The sequence below is a fragment of the Cebidichthys violaceus genome, unplaced genomic scaffold, assembly GCF_023349555.1.
Source record: "Cebidichthys violaceus isolate CVI_PGR_0920_01 unplaced genomic scaffold, fCebVio1.0.p SCAF_8, whole genome shotgun sequence".
Classification (NCBI taxonomy): Eukaryota; Metazoa; Chordata; class Actinopteri; order Perciformes; family Stichaeidae; genus Cebidichthys; species Cebidichthys violaceus.
This window is the reverse complement of record NW_027176964.1, coordinates 16,198,232-16,212,692: the sequence shown is the minus strand read 5'-3', so window position 1 is coordinate 16,212,692 and position 14,461 is coordinate 16,198,232. Positions and strand designations below refer to the sequence as shown.

The following is a 14,461-nucleotide window of genomic DNA, read 5'->3' as shown; positions in this document are numbered from 1 at the left end:
TTTTCTATTCAGTTAATTCTGGAAACAACACATCTACCTGAAATGTCTGAAAATCTACCATATGATGAAGTTGTCCAAAAGAAACAGAAATAGAATAGGAGTTTAAACCAACATATCGGCAGACATGTTTATGTGTACAGAGTAGCATTACAGCGTGGTGGAATTAACAAGCTAACTAGCTGAAAGTTGGCTAGTTAGCTAGCTTGCCAGTTCCACCGTGCTTTAACACTACACTGGTTACACCGGTGGGCAGCGCTGGGGCTAACTGGGTCTAGCTACATAGCTAACTAGCTAGCCATCCGCTTACTTTCTGGCGAGCTGCACCAACACTTTTAAAAGCCCCACTGACGTGTGTCGTCACAAGAACACCGAACAACAAATGGCCATTTTCTTTAATTTGTACTCAAACAGTTCACTGTCCATTCTAATCCCATTCTATTTCTGTGAAAAGAAGCAAGAATCTTCCTGACTGTTTTTGGGTTCCTCCACAAGGTTCCATTTAGTAACTGTTCTGGAGCTTTCTACCACGCGCCATGATCGCCTTCAATCAAATAAGGGGTTTTCATTACACAGGTATTGTCACAATATCAAAGTTTCAGAGACTGTTACTCTGTCTGAGCATTGAGGTCAAACACACAGCCTTTAAAGTGAAGTTAGGTACGGTAAAAGATTAAAATGCTCATTGAACATCTTCACCTTCACCTTTAAGAACAGCTTTTTTTTCCATTCACTCATAGGATGAGTTGGGTTAAGGGGATTTCCACTGAGTTTGTATTATTTGTATCCTGCAAATCACAGTATCGTGGCAGGATTATATAAATGTACATGTTGTAGTGCTCGCTGCTGTTTCTTCTCTAAGAAACTTGTACCTGTGCAATTTACAATAAAATATGATGAACAAACAAATGAATAGTACGTTCAAAACAAGTATGTGAACAGCTGTGAACTGAGCTTTCATGTCTCCCATGTTTTTCATGTCGTCTTCCTACTTAGACAGATGCTGCGAACTGCAAACGAGAGCCCATGTTGTCTTCCCGAGAGAAGAAGAGAGACTTAGTGAGAGCTGGCTTATTGACAGTTTCCGTACGCTTAATATAAATTATAAATGCTGGCGGAGCTGGTGGTTTAGGATTAATCTGATTCCTTTTCTCATTAGCCCCCGGAAACGATCAAATAGAAACCACAGGTTTGAAATACTTGGGAGTTTTATTCAAAGCCATCCACGTGAGCATTTCAGGGTCAAGTAATAAAGACAACGGACACGCGCACATACCGCTGTACGCCTTTAAAAAAAATTCACAAGCACAGAATATGATAAAAAAAAAAAAAAAAGCAACATGCAATTTCTAGGAAGTGTACATCATCCCAGTACCAACGATAAAACACATGTAAATACCACGTAGTAATGGAGTGAACTGTTTGTGACACACTAGTTCATTATGAAAGACAAGGCTGTTGAGACAAGCAGAAAGGAAAGCATGACGCTGTCTTCTGAAGTGAAAGAGAGCAGAGAGAAACAGAGGATATCTCCAGCTGTCTAAAATGGCTTCCTTTCCTATTTCCTTATGTTCTTATTCATAACAGGGGCTTAGATACAGACGTGCTGCTGGATGGAACAGATCAATAAACCACTATCAATTAAAGATAATGCTGCGACAGGAAGTCCTTTGACTACCGATGTGATGCATTCCTGTTTATGAAGTAAAGGCATAAGAGGCAGCCATTCGACCTGATAACAGCGATAACATTGTTTTTTTTGGCACTTAGGGATTGGAGGTAAGATAAATGAAGTTGCATTAGGAGATGCTGGACAGCCAAGGAGTCAGACTGGTAGAAAGAGCCTTTAGTTTTATTATTGGAAACGGGCACGGATTCTGTCCAGCGGATCCGTCTCCCACATCTTGGGATCCCAGGCCTGGAACCAGCCAGTGAACGTTGGAGGCTCTGCTCCCTGTTTGATGGTGGTGACGGGCAGTCCTCTGCGACCAGACGGGTCTGAGTCCACGTAGTCTTTTGCTGCGTGACGAGAAGTAGACAAGAGGAATCGATAGGTGGAAAGACAGTCTTTGAGAGAATATGTAATAGTCACAACTTTACAGACAACAGACTTTAAAAAACAGGAAATTATCCCAAAAGATGCAAAAAAAAAGCTCAATAGAGCTTCATATAAAAATACTGATCAGTGCAGCTTAACGATGTTGTAGCTGAATATCACATAGCAGGCATGAATATAATCATGCATGTATGTACAATAGACCTTAAAAGCTCAATATTATGCTTTTTTTTTTTTAAATTGTCCTCATTAATATAATGTTATATACTGTCACGGTTTCATAACCTGTGGTGGACACCTAGAAAAATGTGCCCAGGAAGACAAAAAGGTCGCTAACTGTCCTGAGAGTCTCTGGGATTAGTGAACACACGTCTAACGTATTTTAATTAAGATGCCTACTAACTGGTAGCACCCTTTTTTTGTGACACTTACCCTGAAAGGATGATTTAAGAAGGGCATGGGTAATTATCTCAACAGACTTTGAAAATAGTTGAAATATTGTAATTAAGCACAACAGCTATGACTCGATAGTACTTTCTAGAAACAAGACATATATGATCTGCGTGGACGATATGTTTCTTTCTTTAGGGTTCAAGCAACAAACCTATTTTGGGAGCTCCCGTCCTTTCTTCTGCATTAGCCTCGTTGCCAACCCAAAGGAAGATCTGCAGGGAAAAGAAACACATTCAGCCATTCCAATAGTCCAGAGATTTAAGAGTATCTATGCCTTTGTGGAGTCTGCGGAGCCTCTGAACTCCATAAAGGCATTTCACACACCAAACATGTTTCTGCAAGCCCTAATGATGACGACAGAGGCCTCATGTTACCTGGTCCCAGGTGTCCAGGAGCATGACATCATCAATGGCCAGATCTGACTGATTGAAGTCCCCTGGTACTTCTTCAACCTGATAAGACGGAGCAGAAGAAAATTCAGTCTGAATGCATCGATAGGCTAAACCAACATAACACATCTGTAGCATATGAGCCTCGATAGCAACAACAAATTGTACTCGTGTCGTTTCACTCACACTGAGTCTTCCAGTTTTGTTGGAGCAGCCAAACAGACGCGGGGCGTTCACCATGTTCTGCAGACTCTTGGAGGTCTGATAATCCTTCTTGCCGCCAAGCGCCGCCCAGAAATCACCTGAGAGGGAAAAAGACGATACAACATTTGGTGCTTTTTGTTTTGTTTATATCCGGTAGTGAACCGGAAAGGTTGATGCTGCTGCTCTTTGGGCCAGTCAGCTACCAAATGCGTCATCAGACCAGGAACGCGACATCTCATTAGGCCTATCAGTCATCGGGCCAATAGCTTGTTAGAAAAGCTAGATCTTCGTGGCAACATACAGCATGAGTTATGTCGAAATGAATCCAAACGCTTTGATAAAGTATAACTGCTTTTCATTTAACTTTTGGCTTTAAAGTACTGCGCAGCCATTAGACTAATGAGCATGATGACGCATCCTCCCTCTTCAATCATCCCAGGGGCAGACAAACAAAGCCAGACGCATTCCCTACTAATCGTTCCAGTTTATGTTTCATGGAAGGTAAATATTATATCTATTTGCAACCGGGTGAGAATAGTCACACGGCATCTATTTACACCCGGCCAAGTTGAATATGCAACTCAATTTAGCATTAGTTAGCTAGCCTTTTGAAAGATTAGTAGAATTAGCAGCAATAACAGAAATATTAGTATAAACAGTGACAAAGTATTCATAGGGAGTAGGATTGTGGTGGATGAATGGGTGAAGATCAGGAGTTTCATCCCACATTGGCTATTCCGCCTGGGTGTAAATAGTATTGTTGTCCTCTGACACCTGGGTGCTAATAGCATCAGCCTCAGCAAAAACCTATTTTTACATACAATAGTCTATATTGGTCTTCAGAGGACACCCACCTGGCTCGCTGCCCTCGGACACTGGTTTGGCACTGCCACCCAGGAAGCCCACCACATGCTTGGCAGCCTGCATCTCCTCATCACTGGCCCCCACTCCCCGCCACACATAGAAGGCGCTCGGGGACTTCAGCACGAACACGTCGTTGGTGTTCAGGTTGGACGCCGAGACCTCGACCTGAGAGAACACACGGAGACGGGTAAGAGGTGGACACCGAGGGTGTGACAACACAAAAGCCTTTGGCAGCTGGCAGGCGGCTCACCTCCACGGCTCGGGTGGCGCGGGAAGAGCTCTGCCGGATGTTGAAGAGGCGAGTGCTGCCGGTTTGCGATTGTCCACCTGTGCGTGACGTTCCCCCCATGTGGATGATCATGGGTTTGCCCTGGAACAGACTCATCAAGTGTGGAGGCTCCTGACCCTGAGTCACTCTCACCTACGACGAGGACATTAAAAAAAAATAATTCACCATGACGAATAGTGGCTCTATAGGTGATCAAGTGAAGAAACAACAGACAACAGTCCTTTATGTCTAAAGGAGCATGCCAATGTATTTACAAAATGAATCATTGAAAGCATTCAATGTATTTTAAAGTTTCTTTGAATGTATTTTGCCATTCACTTCTGCATGATCTGAAAATCAATTATCAGATTTTAAATTCCCATCTGCATTACTTTTTATTAATGTACAGCTAATGCAGTTAAAGTAAAGACTTATTTATGTTTATGTTTACTGTGATGGATTGCACAACTTTTCATACGGTTTAATACTTAAGGAAATGCAAAAATCAATGGATCCCTGGAGTGGGATGTCAAACACAGCAGCATGGATTACAAACGCTGTATACCTCAGATTTAAACTACATTTACTTTGTAGTAAATGTGCTGAAGCATACACAAACACCCGTACACCGTTATAAGGGGTCATGGGCTGGTGAGTCTTTTAATGTTTTGATGTCTTTAACGGTCAAATAAATACAAATATTTTTGAAATAACTGCTCCAATTTGGAGTTTAAGCTTCACATTTTAGTTGGCGACGAGGCAGCACTTGTTATGGCAATGAAGTAAATACTGAAATGATTATGTGGTTAAGTATGGGAGTGCAGTAGAGCGGTATCGACATAGGAACATTACAGTGACACTGCCCTCTGCTGGTTGTCCAAAGGCTGGTTGTTTTTAGACTGAAGTTATGACTGAGATTGTTTATTTTGATCCGCTGTACTTAATCCTCTGTAATACTTTGGTTTAATAGATTTTTGAGAATCACTATAAGTCTTATTTTCCACGGTGCTGCTAGCGTGAGGTAGCCAGACATTATGCTGAACTAAAGAACTAAAAGAAATAAATGTAATGAGCTAATTACTAAGAAAGTAGACATGAAATGTTATTGGCTGTAGCTTCCTACTCACCTTCCACAAGTCATATTCAGACTCAAACCCCTAATTAACACTAATTGCATTATTTCTATTATTCCTTTAATACCCTCGAGTCACAGCCAAGTCTGGTATCGAGTCTTTACCGAGGGTTACCATGGGACTGCACAGAATCTGAACTTGTCTTTACATGTGATGTCAAGGTGAGCGGTGCATCAGCGCCACAAGCTCTCACCTGAACCGGGGCTCCTCCCATTGAGTCATCGAGTTTCACTGTGAGGAACGCCGAAGCTGCCAGTTCATCCTGTGTGCACTTAAGCCCCTGCCTGATACAGTAACACACACACACACACACACACACACACACACACACACACACACACACACACATACACACACACACAGTCTGAATGATTTCTGGGCGTGGTGGGGAACTGTGCGTACATGCTCAACAGCAAGCCTGTAGTTCCCACTGTATTACACCACATGTACGGATCCTTGTTTTTTTTTTACCCACCAGGTGTAGATGATGTGCTGCTCGCGGCCACCCAGTCTGTAGCTGTAGAGGATGAGGTAACAGTCTCCACCATAGAAGTGACCATAGGAGGAGGGATCCACAGGCACCTTTTCACCCTCAACACGCCAAATCTGAAAGCCAAACCACACCCGTTTTTTTTTTTCTCCCCACCTCACCACATCGTTTTATCTGGGTCTCTCTAATTTTTTTTTTTTTTAGCTTTCGAAACATCCGTACCTGGACCTTGCCCTTTCCATCATCCACCATGCCGTGCTGGGCTGCCATGGCCTTGTTGGAGTGCAGGGAGGAGGCATCGAAGGGCACCTGCTCCACTTTGGCTACGCGCCCGATGGTGTAGGCCTTGGTGGGGCCCGTGGTCTCGTCTTTGTCCTTCCAGTCGCCGAAGAACTGCTTGAACAAAGTCGTCTCAGCTCCGGCAGGAAGTACCTGGAGCTGTAAGGGAAAGAGGGATTTGTAATCACCTGCATCTTTGACATGGCATTATATGCGTGAACAGAAACAGTAGAAACAAGACGTTGCTTTTCTGCGAGACACACGTCAGCTTTACCTGTGTCTTATTGGAGTATCCCTTGTCTTTGATGAACTGCTGCCCCGCGGACATGGCTGCTTTACGCTCTGCCATGTTGGCCCTGGGACCTGGTTGGACACAGATAAGACATGACATGATGAGAAGGCCATAATTCGGAAAAAAAAAACATTCAACTCTCATGCTACTTCGAGAGCCAATCTAGGTCATGAACTACCTAATGAATATTAGCATATTCTGCAGAATAATTGCACATTTTTTTCGGCTGCGTTATTGAGTCCGTAAAGCTGTACAGGCACCTTTCCAAACAAAGATGTTCTTGTCCACCCCGTTGTCCAGGATGTAGCACTCCTCAGGAGACAACATGGCCTGTTTGAAGGGACTGGACGGAGCCACGGCCGACACCTTCATCGAGCCGGAGGCATCGGAGATCTACGAAAGCAGAGGGACAGCGTCAGCTACCAGCTCCGCTCTCAAAGTGTGTACCGAGAAGTGAGGACATGATTCCTCAACAAGCTTCAAAACATCTCCAGTTGTTACAATATTGGAAAATGCATATTCTTAAGGTGTAATTTGTAATTGTGTGGACTTTATCATATGAGCTTTATTTGACGCAGTCCTCAAACTTAAGATTTACAGTCTGATGTTCAGTAACTCATCAATCCATGGATAAATAAAACATGCGGGCATCTTTGTAATCCAGGGTATAATATTCAAGTTTTGATTTTCAAATTTAAATCAGCGCCACAAGAACGCAGCACAATTATCAGGCTACATTGCAAATCCTACTTTAGTTTAAAGATCCCTCTGTAGTGTGGGTTAGGAAATCTTATTTCCCACCCAGAAAGTAAAGTCACATATATGTCGAACATGCACACATATAACATATATATATATTTTATACACAGTACGGGTTCAATAACGGGCTGTCACTTACATCACTCACCATGTAGAGGGCGGCCTTCTTCCTGTTGGAGGTGTCCACCTTCTCGTCATCCGCAGTACTGGGTGCAATGGTGGGTTTGGGCCCCAGAGCCTACACGACCAGAGGAATTCATTATTGTTCTCCTCTTGTTCTCATAATCATCACTTGTGCCTCAAGTTACAAATTGTGGGTTTTTTTTGTTGTTGTAAAGACACGACAACCTTGACAGTGACTTTCTTCACAGACTACAATTCTACAGCTTTTTTATCAGATTCAAAACAATTGTGATGAATTTAAAAAATGTTCTTTAAACCCCCCCCCCCCGTCCTCGCTCTCTTTCATTAGGCCTCTCTGGAGTTTACCCTCCTCACTCGTTGTAAAGGAAGTGTTTACAATACCGCCTTGGCACAGATTTGGCACAGGAGCAGCACATTATAAAGGGCAGCATTGTGTCCACTCGTTCCCACGGTGACTAATCGCCAGCCGGCCGTGAAATGCATCAATAACGCCAATAGCTTCGGCTCACGAGTAATCAGCTTTGGAGTGAAATCTTCAATGTGATGCTGAGATATACCAGGAGAGGAGTGTGTGTGTGTGTGTGTGTGTGTGTGTGTGTGTGTGTGTGTGTGTGTGTGTCACCTCTATGATTGCCGCCGGCTCTTCCCCCTCTTCCACCATGTGCAGTTTGGCTCTGCCATTTCTCTCGTTATCTCTGATGTCGATGCCGACCCCAGAGGCCTTCAGCCTCTCGAATCGGTTACACTCACTGCCACACCACTGATAGACGTCCTGCAGGAGGGCGAAAGACAGGAAACGGACATTAAAGTTAGTAATCTTATTACACTTAGATTTCAGCGCTGATTGATTTGGTGACAACCAGGGACACAATAAGTATTAGTAATATACACCGTATATAATGATCACCTATACAGACTCTTACACACACACACACACACACACACACACAGATTAAACCCAACTCACCTGGCCCAGGTCAACAATGAAGCAGTCTCCCTTGTTGAAGCTGGCCCAGGACATTTCCACCTCTGTTGCTCTGATGGCCCTCCGACCCTTGATATGCAGCAGGCGCTTCACGTTCGTATCGTTGGTCACCACGTGCTGAAAACCTGAGGCCACGCCCCCTTTCTGTGACAACAAATAATAACTTAGGTGAGGTTATGTAAAGGGCAAGCTTTCCTTTTAAAAAAAACAAAGCGGCTTCGTTTGACACGTGAAAAAACGGTGAAAGGAAGAAAACGGCACAAATCTGTCATGACACGCACAGTTTTAAGTTTACAACCACCAAACAAACGCACTATTGAGAGGTCTGAGGCAGGATGCATGGACACAGATGATTTCATGAGACAATGAGTTTAACACAACACAGTAAAAAAAAAACCTCTGAAGACAAAAGGCTGTAAATCGGGCTGCCAAATAGTGAGATTAGCGTGTGCTAAGAATCACAGATAAAGCCAATAAGACTTATCAAATGGCAAAAGTGAAACCGACATGATGCCTGCTTTTGGAAAGAAGGATCATTGTCTGTTCTGTGCAGCAGCGGTGTACCTGAGAGGCAGGGTTGTCTCGTGATGTGCCGTCCTTAGCGAAGCCATTAAACAAAACAGGTATTTACAAGGCATGCAAACGATTCACTGCAGATGAGCAACAGAACGTACAACAGAAAAAGCAATGGGGCTGCTTTGATACTCTTTTATCATGCGACACTTTAGATCAAGCATTGTCACTGAATGGGAACAGATACAAGGAGGGAGGTTCCTGTTTTCAAAATGTCTGTTGAGGGCTCAGCATTTACCCACAAAGGCACAGAGTCTTGTCAGCATCTTGTCAGGGATTCTTCAAAAACCACATTGACGCTGTTCGTCTTTCTCAAGAGAGACGCAGTAAAAAATAAATTTAAAAAAAACGTCCCTGGTAACAATGCAGGCTCTGTTTATTTTAATGACAGGATTGTTTCTTAGCAGTGGAGTGACCAAAAAAGCACAAAGAGATAATGAGGTTTCATTCTGTCTCTCGACTCTTTTTCTCAAGAACACTGTGTTTCTGCACATGTGCAGAGCAGAGTTTCCATTCTCCAACTTTGCGAAAGCCGTAAACAAGACTTTGGGCTAATTATATCCAACTAGAGCCAGAAGGAGGTTTGGATGGTTTTCATGGCAATGTGAAACAGATGGCCGGTTAAAAAGTGGCCCGCTTGTGTTTCTCAAAATGTCCTCCTTTAAAACTCCTTGGCAAAAAACTCCTTGGCAAAGTTCACGAAATGCCGACAATCATTAAGCCCTGTAGATATAGTTCGTCCTGAGACAGATCGGTTGCTCCATTTGTCATTTTGTTTGCTATCATAACTGTTTATTCTGTAAGAAATGTACTGTCACCTCTTCATTGCTCACTTTATATTTTAATAGTGAAGTTTACAACAAAACAACAACAACAACAAAAGAAAGTTTTAGAGTTGACTCATTTATGCAGCCATTAACCTAGAGCACTGACCCCAACCCTCTTTTCTTGTAAATCTTTAATACATAACAATGTCTATTTGTGGCCACTCGTCACGTGGTGCACATGCATGAATTGTGAGCAGTTCATTTTAATTTGACCTTCTAAAAACACTTTCATTTGAGTCATTTTTAGAGGCCTAAAGAGGTAAATCTGTGCCGTATTTCAAAAGAAACAAGACTTGAGCCATGCTAGCAGCTCCGCGAGGCTAAACTCACAATGACAACTCTAACACGATAATAATAATAATAATGTTTACCCCCCCCTGGTGGCGAAAAACCACCAGTCCAAAGTTGTCTTTGCTGAAGCTCACCTGGTACTTGATTCCTGACTTGAAGTATCCCAGAAAGGCGTTGGATTCAGAGTTCTGCAACTCCCGGTACTGCACCGGCCCACCACCCAGGAAGTCATCCAGCTGTGTGGAAAAGATGGCCGCTGCCCCACTCTCATCCTGCGTGCACGCGTCCCCTGCAGGAACGAGACATTTATAGTGAAATCGTCTTTTTTCCTCCGCTATCTTCGTTCTCTAATTGCATCACACGGACGCTCAAAGAGTCGAGTTTGTCGTAAGAGCATTTCGGTAATTTTACATTAGCAGAGCGAACTGCAGCCCGTGAGTTTCTGCAGTGACCTTAAGGAACCTCTGAGTCACGACTTGAGGCTTTGAATCAACCACATCTGCAGCAGAGCCACTTTGTATCCTGCTATTGCTGACAGATGGCCCAACAACACAACCGTCCCACGACTCTCCATGACTAACGTGGATCCCAGACAGAGGGATTCAGTATGTTCTCATGTTATTTCTACTTCAACGTCTTGCAGACAGTTGCAATGGCGGAAGAGAACTAAAAGAGCAGTCTGTGTGCTGGCACCGGAGGAGCATTGGCAGGAAACACTACAAAACATGCAGGGGCCGGTCTCTTGTGGCAACACAGGGTATTCCAGAAGTCCCTGTTATTGTTATTTAACTGAAAATGTACGGAGCATTAAAAGACTTTGTAGTCGGTGTCTTTGTTCGCTCTGTAAAGGCGGGAAGCTGTGCGGCAGGGTGGGATTTCTCAAACTGCTGTGACTCCTAGAGAAGACATTTTCAGCGACTCATGCAGCAGAAGATGTTTCAGCGCTGAGATCGCGTGCCTAATTTTATCTATAGCCACTTCAAAACCACAGCTATGGTGTTGCAAGGACATGAGAAGGCTTTAGTCGCTCCTTTGTCTCATAGTGCCTGAAGGTTTTTAGTGTGACTATGTGCACGCACTGCTCGTGCATCAGCTTTTCGTTTTAAATTGTTAATATTTTACTTTAGTTTGTGACTGACTTCAACAAGAGAAATGATTACAACGCTGTACTTTTACCCACTTTGAGATTCAATACTGTAGTGCCATTTAAAACAATAGGATTCTGAAGAAACCCTCAGCACATCATATAAACCACTCAGAAAAGTGATGAAAACCGTAAAATTACAATTATCAAACACAACTGGGGAGGCCAGGCAATAGCATTTTGAGAACACGTTGCAGTAAAAATGACAAATGTGTTGGTGATTATTTCTCAAAAAATGCAACGCAAGACTGTTTCCTGTTTTGAAAACAGCATAACGCCATTTTTACGAAGCAAGATAAACAGGAAGACATTAATTTCTAGTAGTTAAATATAGGATTATTAGCATGTTGCACCATAGGGTGGTGCACACTATGTGTCCACGTCTTACCCAGCCACATATGTATGTTGTATGAAGGGGCTGAGGTGGTGAAGAGCAGCAGGTAGGCGTCCCCGGTGAAGAAGCTGCCATGCAGGGCCTTAGGAACCGGCTTCAGGTCCAAGTTCTCGATCCGCCACACCTGCAGCCCCGGCTGCTTCCCTGCACCCACAAACTCCTTATGGGAAACCATGATGGCTCTGAGAGAAAGATGGACATGGAGAAAGAAGGAGGACGAGAGTAAATATGGAGATGCACGAGGCCAGAGGGTGACGGAGAAAAAGACGGTGAGTGGTTTGAATATTTTTGCCTTGCAAATGGAATCTTGTAAATCCAGAACCAGCCTGAGGACACAGAGGAAGACAGAGAGATGCAGCGAACAATGAAAAGAACATACCGACAAAATGATCAAGTTGGCATCACTGTGTGTTTCAGGTACTGTGGAAAACAGCTGGGAGAGACAACCCCACAGTGGTTACAAATACATGTGTTGTGTTGACAGGAGGCCTCTCACCTTGCTTGGGCTTTTGAAGGAATAGACTGAACCAAACAAACTGGTTCTTAAACCAATTTTTTTTGTGATTTATTGCCGCTGCTGTCACATCAGTTGACTATTCACGTACGTAAAATCGCTGGGGTGATTCTCTTACATGAAGTCCATTTGACATTTGAATCTGACTATTACTCATATTCTGTAGTTTGCACATCATTGTGGAGGATTAAATTGCTTTTCTACAGGTTTGGAAAATTCTCCTACTAATTGTGTCAGTAAATTCTGCCGCAAAACACATAACAAGGTTCATTTTTATTAAAAGTTTAGAGATATGCGGTGTAACAAGTCACTTTGACTCTTGGCCTCGTGGATCCTGTTAATTTAAAAGTCCTGTATGATGTGGGAGACAAGTCATAATATCTTCAATTCTGAAAATAAAGCGTATAAACACCATAAACTTGTCTGAGCTGTTTCCTTTAAATAATGGAAACCAGACGGATGCAGGAACTTTGAACCATCATTAATCTGTTAATCATACATCTCCCAACATGAGAGAGATAACCACTGTACATATCGAGTGTGTTTATAGCGGAGTAACAACTAATTGGGAAACTGCTTCAATAAAGTAAACTCGTGAGCCAACTGTGGTGCAGTAAACCTCTTCAGTATCACTAAAGCTGGGGGTTTTTTGGAGTCAAAGGAAGTTTGATTTAGCAGACATAAACTTCAGAGTGAGAGATTAAGCAGATTTACGTTTTCCCCCGATTACACAAGAGCCAGATTACAAATGGGGTTGGCAGCAGCAGGATTATCACCGCAGTGAGGCCGGCCGACGTCGACTGTAACGACGCAACACTCCGTCCACTACTTCTGTAAGACTCCGATCTTACACTCCATAGGCCGCTTTATCCCATGATCCACATACTGCGCTGTAACTACACACCGCACATGCTCATTGTGCACGGCGTGTTATTTACAGAGAGATATTAAAAGATCAAACCAAACACAGACAATCCAAACAGCCACGCATCATCCTTATCAACCTGAAGGAGTAATATTACTGTTGAGTTTGTTCGGCTGTGTGTTTAATGAGCGGCTCAGGTTTCAGTGCAGAGAGAGAACACCCAGTGGACATCCTGTGGGAGGCCGATCAGTAAATGCATGCATCACGAACAGTACCTTCAGATCGCTTTAAGATCCATGGAGGTCTACTGACGCACCGTTAATGGGCACTGCTGCACCGTTAATGGGCACTGCTGCAACTAATTGCATAACTCTGCAAGTCTGTGGTGATGAATGTCTGCTGGGAAAGAGCATCTCTAATGAGTGACTGGTCAGACTGGAGGTGAGGCCGTGAGGGGTGTTTCTCTTATTTAGGTAATAGGAGAAGTGAATCTTTTAAGGAATAAAAAAAAAGAACAGAAGATTTGCACAATTTCTTCTTTTTTTTTTTTCTCCTTTTTTTGTGTTACATAACATCCAAACCGCTGCTTCCTGCACTTCTTTCGCATGTTTTGTGCGCTCCGTTTCACTCACGAGATAAAAACAAAAAACAAAAAAAAAACAGGAAATAACAGAGTATTTGCCCCCATAATATGCAATGCAATACATAGCCTGTGTTTCCATAATATATGGAAACCTTCTGGTTAATCTCCTGCTTTCGCTGTCTGCTGTGACTCAGAGGGGAGAAATTGAACGGAGACTTTCCACATCTGGAAAAACCTCTTCCAAACGTTACAATCGTGCGCTGAACTTGCCACACGCGAGCAAAAAAAAAACAACAACATCATCGTTGAATCGCTGAACAACGCGAGGTGTGCCGCCTCGAATCCGAGGAATTCTGCACGGTTCAAAAGGCTTGTCACATGAATCAAAGTCCACAAAGTCCACACACACACAAAAAAAGCTGCATTTAAGCGAACTTACAGTTTTTCAAGATGAATCACAGAGGAGAGAGGAGCAGAACCGCTGGAGGAGGCTGTGGATGTGGGAGTGGGCTAAGATCGGAGCGTCTTTATGTTTTAATGGGTAGTAGAGGAGGAGGAGGAGGAGGAGGAGGAGGAGGAGGAGGAGGGAGTGCTCAGTTTGTTCATGTGTCTATCTGGCGAGGATAGAGAGCACCGATTGGTCGACAGGAGCAGCAATGATAGAGATGCTTGTGTGCACTTCCCCCCCCCCCCCCCCCCCCCTCAAATGTGCGTTTAAACTGTGTTGCCATAATTCAGGAGCAACACTTTTGCCTTTTTATATTCTTCCCTTTCGGTGTTTGCGCGTGAACTTGGCTCTGTTGTATTTACTGCGCAGCTTGTGAAGTGTTCCGATAAGGAGGGACAAAGTCCATGAAGTCATATTTCTTCATGAAAACAGCAGTTGAATCAACAGTGTTTCTGTTTGTCTTCGGCTCAAAGGAAAGTGTGACTGAAAAAAAAAAATAAAAAAAATAA

The 14,461-nt window shown here is 43.4% G+C and overlaps 1 protein-coding gene across 2 annotated transcripts; it reads right to left on the bottom strand.

Annotated features, from left to right (window-relative positions):
- Positions 1–1,187: 1,187 nt before the first annotated feature.
- Positions 1,188–14,053, bottom strand: scinlb (scinderin like b). Of its 2 annotated transcripts, none has more exons than XM_068701930.1 (17): positions 13,944–14,053; positions 11,537–11,724; positions 10,139–10,293; positions 8,296–8,457; positions 7,951–8,100; positions 7,324–7,422; positions 6,686–6,818; positions 6,408–6,496; positions 6,077–6,292; positions 5,840–5,970; positions 5,558–5,648; positions 4,214–4,384; positions 3,954–4,128; positions 3,082–3,197; positions 2,881–2,958; positions 2,658–2,718; positions 1,188–2,016 (listed from the first exon to the last, which is right to left on the bottom strand). In XM_068701930.1, exons 2-17 carry the CDS (start codon positions 11,715–11,717, stop codon positions 1,853–1,855), a joined length of 2,172 nt encoding a protein of 723 aa, XP_068558031.1. In that variant the 5' UTR covers positions 11,718–11,724; positions 13,944–14,053; the 3' UTR covers positions 1,188–1,852. The 2 variants fall into 2 exon arrangements, with proteins under 2 accessions (XP_068558031.1, XP_068558032.1); XM_068701931.1 differs by having other exon boundaries at positions 7,333–7,422.
- Between the last annotated feature and the right edge of the window lie 408 nt (positions 14,054–14,461).

Bases quoted from the DNA above. Each gene is read 5' to 3' on its own strand.
- scinlb (XM_068701930.1), bottom strand. From the start codon at position 11,717: ATGGTTTCCCATAAGGAGTTTGTGGGTGCAGGGAAGCAGCCGGGGCTG. The intron at 8,101-8,295 runs GTGAGTTGGGTT...GCCCTCCTGCAG, and splicing joins TCATTGTTGACCTGGGCCAG to GACGTCTATCAGTGGTGTGG. The intron at 6,497-6,685 runs GTGCCTGTACAG...GTGTCCAACCAG, and splicing joins GAACATCTTTGTTTGGAAAG to GTCCCAGGGCCAACATGGCA.